Genomic DNA, 13,166 nt, shown 5'->3' with positions numbered 1-13,166 from the left:
TTTCTGTTTGGTATCTTTGAATCGTGAATAATATTGGCCCTGTTGTTGGATGTGGTATGCAGACCATCAAATTTGAAGGCATATATACTCTGCACAACAGTGAGATTCTAATAACGTATATCCCACATGTACTGGCATTAAACATGAACAACAGCCATTCTAACAACAACGTGTGGTATCATATCATATCCTATATAGAATAGGATATGTAGTATCATTAAATACTGCATAGCTATAGAGATTAACCACCTCCTTAGAGTATATAACAAATCCAAGTCCAACCCATACTGCTTTGTAAATGTATAATTTAACCTACTAAAAATTACAATTTACATTCCTTCATCTCCCTATAAAATTATAACAACGTTCATCCATGCCAAACAATTGTCCACGTCAAAATAGTGTGTCAATGCCAAACACACCAAACAGAAGATTTCAAAACCATTTGAGCATTGTATTCATCGTTCATCCATGCCAAACAATTATCCATATCAAATCAGAGCATCAATGCTAAACACTAAACAGAAAATTTGAAAGCCATTTGAGCATTGTATTCAACCTTAGTTTAACTTCTTATATTTGCCACATAACAGGGATATCACTAATCACTTAGAACGTTTCAAACAAAATACGCCTATGCCAAATGTCTTGCAAATTGAATATGACCCCGAAGTGGCCGGGAAAAGGGTGGTGTCCTTTACAGTACTCCGTGTACATACTTGACGACAGTGACAATTTCTTCAGCCTGTTCATTTATATAATGGAGGACAAGCGCTTGGAAAGCATCTTCAGAGTGTCTACCAAACACACTGATGCATGCCTCTCTCACCTGCTCAGATACGTATTGCCTAATTAATGCTTCATTTTTATCCCCTGCACAAGGTTCACAGTTCTTCAAGAGCCACATTGCGAGGTTGAAATTTCGAAAGTCCGAGGGATGAGTGCTTTGAATGGCCACCATAAGCTTTAAATGATGGCAGCCATTGAAGATGGTGGTAGCGAAGCATTTGGACTGTGCTCCTATCAAGTATGAAGACATAAAACATGCACGAATCTAGTTATTCTCTTCTTTAGATAGCTGGGATCTCCCAATGAACCTCTTTGCCTCTAAAGCAAGCTCTGCAAAGTCTGCGCATGTTGGAAGATCCACATTGATAGGTTGTTGACCAGACCTTGTAGCCATCCATTCCTCCCCTGCTTTGTGATGCATTTGCTCAAAACGTGCAGTGATTATAGGCTTCAAAGCTGTCCTCAGAGAGTGCTCCAGAACACATCTCCGACACTTGCACTTGAAACCCCAGTACTTGCACCTGGCTTGGCCCTGTAAAAACTCTCTCCGGCAGGGACTACCGCTACGGCAGTGGCTCCCTTGTTTAAGAGGGTTATCTAAAAGAATATCTTACACTTTTGTGCACCTCTAAGATTCCATATTTATTTCCATAACTAATATTTTTCAAATCTAACTCATTTCTACAACTATAGAAAAATAACCAAACCTAGTTGTATATGAGCGGGATACTTCTATAACAAATTTTCTCTCTAAAGATTTAGATTGATAAAATTGTTTAGGATAATTTGATTATATTATAAGATCTTATTCATCCTCCACTCTACACCTAATTCACCCTACCTACTAATGAGTAGACTTATTTTAAAATTGTTTATGATAATTTGATTATAATATAGGATTTTTATTGCATCCTCCACTTTACACCTAATTCACCCTACTAATTACTAGACTTCTTTCCAATGATTGTACATTTGTAAAAACACCATCTAGGGAGTTAATATTTTGTTGATGCAAATAATTACAAACTTTTGTTGATGGAGATAATTCTAAATTTCCCAGCTTCTTAAGCTTTTTGCTCCCACCCATGAGTCTATGTCCACTATCATTTTCTTTCCCATAAAAATACTTGAATCCATCAATGATCCTATTTGTAGATATACTTTAATTACTTTAATTAGATCTTTGTTATTCCTCCAAAATTAAAAGAAAAATATATTTCATTGTGAGTGATGTCGTGCCACATTTTGTTCTTCCATAGAATTCCTCATTATATTATTTTTTTGTTAATTTCTTGCTAACGTTTTCTATTTTCTATGTTCCTCAACCCACATCCCACAAGTTTTTTGGGAATAGAGAGTATCTTGCGATTACCCCATTCATTGTATCCTCCTTTCATTCCTCTCCTAAAATATATTGAATATTTTATTCCTTATCATTTTTGGAATCTAAACAAAATAGGTGTGCAATCGAATACCAATCTATTGAGGTTACTTCAAACTTTTTTCAAAAGAAAAATAAGTCTAAGTCTCACACTCATGATAACCGTTTGTTGCACCAAACTCTATTCTCTTTTTGCATTTGTATATAACTATATATAACCATAAAGACTATATTCATTAGCCTTCATATTGAATCCAACATATTTTATCCTCTTCTCAAAAGCATGCTCTCTGAACAAGAGAAATGATTTGAGGTAACTTTGTTGACCCTCAAAGATCTTGTACATTGCAAGGGAAATTATTTGAGGTTATTTTTCACATTTATATATAACCATATACAACCATAAAGACTATATTCATTGGCCTTCATATTGAATCCAACATATTCTATCCTCTTCTCAAAAGCATTCTCTGAACTAGAGAAATTATTTGAGATAACTTTGTTGATCCTCAAAGATATTGTACATTGGGAGGAAAATTATTTGAGGTAACTTTGTTGATCCTCAAAGATATTGTACATTGGGACGGATGACTTTGGCGCATTGATTTGAGTTTGTTTTCCTAAGAATATCTTAAATTTTCATTGCGTCTCCAGCTGTTTTATTTCGAAGTAGTAATACGTCATCTGTGTAGAGTACATGAGTTAAACTATATTATCTTCTTATGTTGATACCATTTTGATCTTGTCTTATTCTAGAATGTAGCTAATACCTTTTTAAACCTCCTATTACTAGTAAGAAAAAAATTGGAAACAAGAGGCAACCATTTGTAAGCCCCTGCGATGGCTTGAAGAAGGATGTTGCTACACCATTAATGACATCAAAAAATTAAAGTCTTTCCTAATCACATCTTTAATAGATTTTACTCATGGGAGGATGAACCTTACATGAAATAGAATTAACCTAATAAATAAGATATCGTATGACTTTTATTAAGCACGCCACCACACCAAGTATGTTCATAAAGTCTCTTGTAAAATAAAATTCCATACGACTTTTATTAATCACGTAAACCCCTTCACCACAGCAAATATGTTCATAAAATCTCGTATAGAATTAAACAAGACAACCCTCCATGCCTTCCTTTTTTTTGAATGGGAATATTACCAGCTTTATCTTCTCCTTTGATAATAGATCCATCGGATATTCAATAAGGAAGACGAAGGAGGAAATTCTAACATTTCATGATATATTTTCCAAATTTCTCATTTCTTTTAGTAACTTAAGTGCCGTATTAGTGCCTGCAAGGCGGGGACTCTAGTAATCATAATGGTACTCACTAATATTAATTTGACCGTGGTAAGATTATGAATAATGAAAGTTTTAAGCTTCATTGAAATATTTTTCGTCATCCTTTTAGTCCTTGCCATCTGGCATTAGGCAGGGACTATAGTAATTGTTCGCGACGGATATAGCATTAGTTCTTAGTGGCTGCCCGGTGTTATTCGGTGGTTATCATAAGGTTTGGAAATGTTGTGTGCGGGGATTTGCCGAGCTAACCTAAGTTTCATTTCCACCTGAGGCTTTGCCATCTTATTTGGCCTCTTCCAGAGGCGGAAGAGGCTCGAGCATAGCTTAAATTGCTTTTAAGCCCGGTGCATTATCGGTAACCGTCAACGGTCTGGTTTTAATGTTAACATTAATTCGATTCGTATTATCTGCAGGGGTATGCTAAGGTTTGGTAAGGTTTCGTGTTCCATGTTACAAGGTTGTGCATTGGCAGCTGGTGCATGCCATGGTTCAACAGCTGTTAGTATAAGGTGGTCGCTAGGTGTTGTTTCCTCGGCTACTTTGTAGCACCTCGGTGACTATATCTACTATGCAGACTCAAAGCTATATGTAGATGCCGAGACAGAAAAGGAAGAACCTATCTGCCGAGACAGAGACAAAGATACTGGTTGATGAAGGTGTGAGCACCCAGTGCCGGCCGAACGCAAGAAGAAGCCTTTGGTCCCAGAGGATCCTTCGGGTCGGTGCTGTCTATATCGCGGTCGCTGTATTCTTCCCACTGTGCTGGTTGTGCTTCTGAAGCCGTCGCAGGAAATTCAAGCCACATATATTGTTAAAATGTTATGAATTTCTCTATTTTTTTATCCTAGTATTGAATTTGAATTTTTGCATCACAAGATACTATTAACTTGAATTTGAATATACTATTAACTTGAATTTGATTTTTGAGCTCGAGTTAATTACATACATGATCTAGCTCGACAGGTTCAATGGCCACTGTAGGTGCTCTGCGAAGAAAAAAAAGAAGCCAAACTAGTCGAACCTATTATGCGAGAACTGGGCAGTTGCTTTTTCTCGCACCTTCCAAGCTTTTGTTCTTCGGCATGGCATCCCCACGAATCTGATTCAATGCCACTGCAAACACATAGGTAAATCCATGGTTTAGAATTCTGTACGTCTTTTTATTTTATTTTTTTTGGAATGCTAAGTTTGAGCACTGTAATCTAAGGAATTTGAGTGCTTACGAGTGTAGGAGTTTTAAGAGTACTAAAATTCATTTATAAAAACACATTTTAAAGTATGAAAATTCCTGATATCCCTAAAATTTTCACTCTGATCATTAGACTGCTCCTTAAAAAAGCGATTAATTTTCCATGGCAAAGGGCATTGATTAAAAGAAGCGGTAATACCAATTGAGTTAGCGTGACTGCTCCTAAAAAAGAGTGATTGATTTGCCCTGGCAAAGGGTTATTGATTGGGAAGGGGCAATGATTAAAAGAAAGGAGTAATACCAGTTAATTCAGCTTAAAAATCAAAAGGGGCGAATGTTGTAAAGATTTCACATACTGAATTTTCTGTGAGTGCTTTGATAATGTCAGTGGGACGCTAAAGGCGACTTCGACGCCTAGGAAAATGCTTGGACTCTTGATCGATTATGTCCTTCCCAATGTCGCGCAGATGATCGTGCATTCTTATCCGGTTCTTGACATCCACCTGAATCAAGCATTTTTGTTCGAGAGTCTCAAACCCTAACCAGCCACTCCACCCGGACGCATCCCATATACGTATAGTTGTATCTTTGCCTTCCCCCGCCAAATAGCAAGCAGCGTCCTGGAACATTGATTTCTCTTCTTCATCAATTGCTTCAACTGTGATTTTCAGCCTTTCTTTGATATTCCAAGGCAGAATTCTAGAAATCTTGCCCAATATAGCTTCCCATACTTTTCTATCAGCTTTGCCATATAGATGACTCCCAAATGTTTCCAAAGAGAGCGGCAATCCGTCTAAGATCTCTACAAATTTTATGACCAAATCATCAAAACCAAGCTTAGGCCGGGCACTAAGAAATGCATGGCAGCAAAAGAGCTCTATTGCCTGATCTTCGTTGAGTCCTGTAGCTTCATATATCATAGAAATTTGCGCGAGCTCCAGTATTCTCTTATCTCGAGTCGTGACTAACACTCTGCAACTTCGCCCAAGAATTTTGGTAACCATTAAAGCATCTAATTGATCAAAATTATCGACATTGTCCAGAACAATAAGAATGTTCTTCGCTTTATTCAGACGCCTCCTCATGAAGACTTTGCCTTCGTCTATGCTCTGAATTTTACAGTCGAAACGTAGTAGATCCGCCAGTTAGACCATCCTTTGCATGGGTCAGGCTGCAGAGGGCTCAACATATGGCAAACTGCACTTCCATAAATAATCCTATGCCAGACTGCACCTCCATAAATGGCCATATGGAAGGCCGGCTATATTACACGTCCTAGCATGATTACATGTAGCTCTAGCTATATGGAATGCTAGCTATATTACATGTCCTAAGATTATTACACGTAGCTCCATAGCATTACAAGTCCTAGCATGATTACACGTAGACCCATAGCATGTTAGAGGTAGATCCATAGCATGATTGCACGCAGCTCCTTGTGGGGCATGATGTCCCCATGTCTATTTTCTATTTCCCTATTTCAAATCCAACATATTATATTTATATCCAGCAAAAAAATAAAAAATTTAATAACATACGTGTTTATTAATTGACATCTTTTCATAACAGGCATGGGCCTAATTTTACAAATATGAGTGGCTAAATTCAGGAATTTATTGTCGCTGCCAAGAAACATTGTACGCATTGCGCAGGAGTCAGACCAATTGTTAACAGATTTAAAATCTGGGTGTAGGAGGCATTCAGGAATAATTTAATTGCTTTCATATATCGATGGTACTCACTAATTATGAATTAACGGTGTTTATGTTTGTGAACTGCAATTGTGATGGTCTAATGGTCACCATAAAGATCAGGTTCTCCAGTCTATCCACTGCCGAGACAAATAGCATTGTGCATTTTTTGGACCTATGAGCTTCATTTAGTCAATTCCATTTTCAATCCAGTGAGATCAAATGTTCTCTCAGAATTATACTTCTCTAATTCTTCATGCTGTTTTGAATCTGGTTCTTGGAAATGTGCCTAGGACATGCTTTTTGTTTCTTGCTTGTGAATAAAATGTGTCTGTAACATGCTCTTCACTTCTGTCAGTGCATTAATTTTCCTTATTAGCTGATCGATACATAGATTGCCTTTGTGTTGTACATAATTTGATGTTCTAATTTATATCTGCATGCCTGAAAAGCACAAAAGGTCATTCCGGCCTTGAGAAGCAGCATGTAAAGCAATTAATTCTCTTTGTATTACTACACTTTCCTCTTAATTGACAATTGAGTGAATAATTTCAGTAAGGAACTGCAAATTTTCAATTATTTTAATAACATGTGAATTTGAATCTTACACAAAACTCTCTTGTTTTTCTTTGCAGTGAAACTGTCCCCTCACTATCCCACTGGCTCTTGCAAATCCAAGCTATAAAGAATGATTCAATTCGATTTCTTTCTGCCACATCTTCAAGGAACAGAACTCTCAAGTGGACCTCCTATCTAGGAGGGGGATCTCCTTGCTCTTTGGACTGATTAGATGTCAATGCATTGATCAGGGATCAGTCATCTCTCTATAGTTCATTTTGTTCTAGGTAAAAATAGAGATTGATCTGATCCTGCAACTGGAAAATGTTGTTGTAACTATTGGCAACTCAATGAAAATGAAGCAGGCTACTAATATTTTGGACTCTTGTATCAGTTGAATTGACTTAATATCCACTTGAAACATTTTTTTTACTACTGTTTGATCTGAATGACTATGCTGACTGCTTTTTATCAAATACCACCATATTGGCTTAAACATACATTCCTATTAATTTAGATACTAGCGAATCACCTGGCACTTTTTGATACTAAACCAGATTGTTGGTTCACTGGACATTGTGGGATCAGTGAAAACTCCACCAACAAAGATTTCTGATGAATTCAGGCGACCTGTTAAAGTATGGTCCTCTATCTTACCATAACTAATTAACAACCTTAATTACTCATATCTATGTATCTATGCTTACAACTATCCAACATTCAATATTGCTGCAGGTGATACACCCATTGCAAGATTTGAATTTAAATTGCTTTCCAATATACCACCTCCCTTCAATGCCGTTTAGCTGAGTGAATAAACATGACCAGGCTTATTTACCAGGTTATTGAGCTATTAATACGTGGCATAATATATGTTATATGTTTATGGTTGGATACTGTTTCGATTCAACAGTGCCCATATATTGCTTTAATTTCTTTAATATAGGTTCAATAGACTTGGAAGTATTGCTCCAATTTATTTATGGCTCAATAGACTTGGAACTATTGAAATATTGCTTGCCAATAAACATGAGCTGAAGTTGCAACTGTCTCTCCACATGGATTCAACCCTATCCTCTGCTTAACGTACAATGCACACGAGCTTCTGTACAGCTTGTCAAGTATGCATTAAAGGCCTAATTGACTGAGTCACTTCTCATTCCATTGAAAGAAGCTATTCCCATTTCATTTATAGAAGCTAAGGCAACGTTTAAAAAGTTGTGAAACAGACCTCTGGCCATTAAAACATACATGTTTCAGGTTGCAACAACGTCTTATTTTGCCTACTGTCTGTGTAACCCTAGGCCTTTGTACAACATAGGATGCACACATGCATGTTGTGCACTTTTTCAGGTACGCATTAAAGGTCTATATCCTATATGCTGCTGTATAGATACATTCTATGTTTCCATATTAGCTTAGAGCTTTATAAGGTTGGTATTCAGCTCCATTATGGAGATAAGCATAGTGAGTGTTAGACATACCTGTACCCATTGAGCTATGAAACACATTGGCTTGTTACTCATCAATATGAGATTAGAGGTTGTGATATCATGCAAATAAGGGACATACAGGAGCTTGGTTGATTCAAACACAACTTCTATACCCATACGTCTTACCTATGATCTCTATTGATTCGGGATAAAGAGTGGTGAGTAATGTGATATCCATACTTGATTAGTCAGATAAGCATTAGATTAGTGCTATTCCCATTGCTTAGACAATTGATGTTGTTGCATATTACTGGGTTTCCTGTATTCGATCAAAACTCTCATACGTAAATCACTACTAGCAACAGGTCAAGCTCAACACAAGTTGCATCAGGAGACAACAGTACTAAACATAAAGGTATGCCCTTGATACAAACAGGTTGAGAATAGCAGCATGCTTCTTCCTAACTCTCAGTTTACCGATCAATTGCAGATGCATATGCCAACTTTTGAATTTTGTAATCTGTATTTAACTTGTTCCAGGCTTTACTTGTTTTGTCATCCTGGCTGGCTGAGAGCCCTGTACCTTTACTTAGGCTTTGGAGGGACTCACTATACAGGATTGGCAGAACTAGTAGATCTTTAGCCCTAGACCTTAAATGTTAACTTCATGCAGGGACTCGCTGCCTCGCAGCTTCCCTTGTTTGAACTTTTGGCCTCTTCTTGAGGTAGGGAGGCTAGAACCATATGTTATTTTCATTCACTTCATTCATATTTTCAATTGCCAAACTAATGCTAGCATTAGCCCATTTGCATTAAATGTTTGGTTAAAATGTTTGAGTTATTTGGTTTCTTAGTAAGATATATGTTAGGTGACACGCAAAATGAATATAACCAAACCACATACCACACAGCTACTGCATGTACTACCCATGTTCCTGTGATGTTTTTGGTAACTATGATGTCAATGGGCATAGTGCTCCTACCTTAACTTCCATCTCTGTTGCTAGTGGTTGTTCAACTAGCTTCAACTGAATATGCTACGGATGCTTTCATTCGATTAAATGCCACTGTCTCTGCCACTAGTGACTCGTACTCTGTATCTTATGTTGCGGGCACTTTCTTCGTCAATGCCTATGCTATCTACCCAATGCCTTTATATACTAGGCATTTGTATCTGAAATGTAGAGCTTAAAGCTCGTGCCTCTGTTATCTAGGTATTTGATTGATGGAAGTTAGATTGCCTAGATGCTTGTCTATTACGTATAGCTTAAAGCCTCTCAATTGGGCCCTTAGTTGCTTTTGTCTTTATGCAAGATATGCCTATTGAAACACCCCTCTAAACACCCATTCGAGCTCATTGGATCAGAGCAGCCTCACCACTCGTAACTCTTAGCAGCTATACCCATTGAACAAAGCACATGCACCATTGTGCCCCTCCAATCTTATCACTTGGTCTCTTCTCTTATTCTCTTATAGAAAGAAAACATGTGGCACCTTAATCCATAAACAACAAACTCCGTAGGATCTTCACGTACCTTGGCTTATAGGTATTTTCCAGCGAGCACTTCCCTCTCAACAACACTAGTCGGGTTACTCTTAAAAAGTGATGTTCGAATTAATAGAAAAAGAACCCACTTGTCAGCTCTACGAAATAGAGATTAGCTCTACAGAACACTCTACATTTTCCATGTACATCACGCATTATATAGCAATCATAGGTTTAGGGAAGTTAGAACCATAACCTAAGAAATAGAAACTAATTCTTATCTCGAGGTCTCGTGAACCAACTCACTATTCTAAGATATTCTCCATTATCTTTAACACCCCCCCTTAATGGAGAAGGGGTTCACAAATATGCCTAACATCTCCTTAAACATTTCAAATTTAATTCTGCCAAGAGGCTTAGTGAAAATGTGGTGCAGGAGCATTCAACTCAATAATGTCATTGTATATTAATAGGCATAGGGGGTCTTGTATTTTGAAGGAAGTTGGTTTCTTATGTTTTGAATTAATGTAATTATTAAGGTTTTGAGTGATTTTAATGAGAGAAGCTAGAATATGGATTTAATTAAGTATAGTGAGGCATATTAGTAAATATTCTCAAATGTAGGAGAACATGAGAGAATCATGATAGTTGAGAGACTGAGAGATTTGAGAATTAATTGTAAAACTCAGATTAGGAGTTAGTTGATGATTTTGGGGATTAGAGAGGATCCTTAGGGATCAAGTATCAAGGTTGGAGTAAGGAATTATTGAAAAGGGGGTTGAATTAGGAATAGTGAGGTTCTTAAAACTTCAAGTCTAAATATTTTAGTTCTTTTCACTATTTTCAGTTACTTGTGAGAGAATTCATACACAATACAAATTAATAACAAGATAAGTAATTCTCTTGTCCATAAAATCCATCACATGATCATCATACACATATTGACATAGGTATTTTTACGTTGAAACCTAAAGGGAGAAAACCACTAGTCTGTTTGTTTTTATGATGTAATTTAAGAACCTACTCAATGAAATCAATTTTTTTATGAGCACCCACTCACCGGAGGCCCCAACCCCCTTAAGATAGCAATTCGCTACTTTCCAAGAGGCAACAACCTCTTAAGAATGTAGGAAAATACTTGCTCTATCCACTGTCCTACTTTTCATATAATTTTCAAAATGAAAATATAGGAAAACACATCTACATAGAAATACAAATATGGTCTACTGTAGAACCAATTCCTTTCCTTCAGATCCCTCATTCTCCTTCGAACTATGCTCTCTACTGATCAACCAACCCAGGTCTCATCCATGTGATACACCGTCTCTCACTGATGCTTAGCTTAGGCACACACCCACAACATTGCACACTTTAACTCTCGACGATTCTACATTCCCCCACAATTTCACAACTGCTCTCCATTGTTTTGTTCCTCTACTGCATTATTACCATTGTTGTTTTTGCTCCTCTACTGCATTATTACCAATGTTGTCTTTGCTCTCTCTATACCTGATAGTGTGCTACAACATGGTATGATCTTTTGTTGCTCAGTCAAATTTCTTGCACACTTCAACAAGGCTCCCAATTCTGTTGTAACTTATTTTTTCTGTCATGACAAATTATTTAATGCAAAGGATGAAATTTCGAGTGATTCCCTATGTTGAGAATTAATTCTTAGTAAAATCGTGCACTCTAGAGAGGTATTTCATGCTTACAAACTGATCCCATTGAATAACTTATATCTTAAGTAATTCTTTCTTGTTTCAATTCAAGATCTTCTACATCCAACTGTCTCTTTCATTTACTTCTTCATGGCATGCAAGAAAAGGTCGGGGAAAGATAATTTTCATTTGAGCCTAACCCATTAAATTTTCCTTGCAAGTTGAGGTCCTTGTTGCATTGTATATTTTCTTTGCAGTCACCAATAATATAGGAAGACCATGCGAAACTAATTCCTAGGAATTCCTTTCAATGTTGGTTGGGAGGTCATGAGTTGTCCTGATTTGCCTCGCGTGCCTGTATTAGCCTTGACCGCTAACTCGCCTATAAGCTTGACTAGGTACCTCTTCCATTGTTTTTGGCCAATTCTATTCATTCAAAATCGACAACTAAATACATGGGAAAATTTTCACAAGATAAACCGTTGGACCAAACTTTGAGGTTCTGCCACATCATTAGTTTATGGCATGCTTACATCATTTGGGTGACGTGGCTCATCCTATATGGTGACACATGTCACCTAAATTTGGTCCACTAGACCATCAAAAAATGTTGAAACTGCCTACCATGTGTCCTTCTTACTTCCACGTCATGCTAACATGATATACCACATTTTCTGTACCGAGTCCCACACAGGTCAGGTGTGGGTTGTCAATGCTTTGTTCTTCCTACTAAACTTTGTTTCCCTACCCGACCTCTGACTAATCCAACTAGAATCAACTCCTGACTTAACTGACTACTCACTTGGAGCTGGGCCTACATAGGTTAGGGGTGAAGGGGGTAGGGAATTTCTTCTTCTGCTAACTCTTCTACATGGTCTGACCTTCGACTAGGCCCGACTCACCTACATCTTTACCTTAGTTCAAAATCAACCCAAGTGTTGAGTGAATGAGCTTTCCTATCTACCAACATCAACTGAAAATAAATCCTTATCGAAAAGGCTTTTTCTAGAGTCCAACATACCATTGGAAATCTCTTCTAGAGAACTATCCCACTATGCCATAAGAAAGAGCATCTAAACTAAACACATGTGGCAGAAATACCTCCAAAGTATGGGAATCCCTAGCCATCATGATCATATTTTTATGGCTTCTCTAGTAAGCCAGCTACTGTCATGATCCCAAAGTCTAGGAATCCCTTGCACAACATGCTCATTATTTCCAACAAGACCACGAGTTATGACTGACAACTTCATTCTCCTCTGTAAAATAGTATTAGGGGTGACCATATCGTAACTTGTCTTAAAAAGGTGTTACGAGATCTTAAGGTTCTGAGCTCCTTTATCTTGGCCCTTTCTTGTTTTATCCCATGGAACCAGGAGCTATGACCAGCGGCTTAGTGCTAGGGTGTTAAGGCCTTCAAATCCTATCAGGTGACTATCTTCCTTTATTGACTACTCTCATCCTTAGTTATTTTTGGTTTCTACACCCATACGTCAACATACATCACAGATCATTTAGGAATACTTCCTTCATAATTAAATTTCGAAGGAGTTATGAAATTCTTACCTCAAAAATACTCATAGTACTCAAGTAATGATTCTTATTTGTGCCCTTGGTCCTTTGGATCTCCCACGACATGTGTCAGTCCACATCAGAGCCCCTTTATTGG

The 13,166-nt window shown here is 37.4% G+C and overlaps 1 protein-coding gene across 1 annotated transcript; it reads right to left on the bottom strand.

Annotated features, from left to right (window-relative positions):
* Positions 1–5,063: 5,063 nt before the first annotated feature.
* On the bottom strand, positions 5,064–5,753 carry LOC149267270 (disease resistance protein RUN1-like). The gene has a single exon (XM_089410633.1). It carries the CDS (start codon positions 5,751–5,753, stop codon positions 5,064–5,066), a length of 690 nt encoding a protein of 229 aa, XP_089266759.1.
* Between the last annotated feature and the right edge of the window lie 7,413 nt (positions 5,754–13,166).

The sequence above is a fragment of the Pinus tabuliformis genome, chromosome 6 (assembly GCF_031772625.1).
Source record: "Pinus tabuliformis cultivar Carrire ecotype Pingquan chromosome 6, CPIR1, whole genome shotgun sequence".
NCBI classification, from domain to species: domain Eukaryota; kingdom Viridiplantae; phylum Streptophyta; class Pinopsida; order Pinales; family Pinaceae; genus Pinus; species Pinus tabuliformis.
The sequence above is the reverse complement of the archived record's forward strand: the minus strand, read 5'-3'. Positions and strand labels throughout refer to the sequence as shown.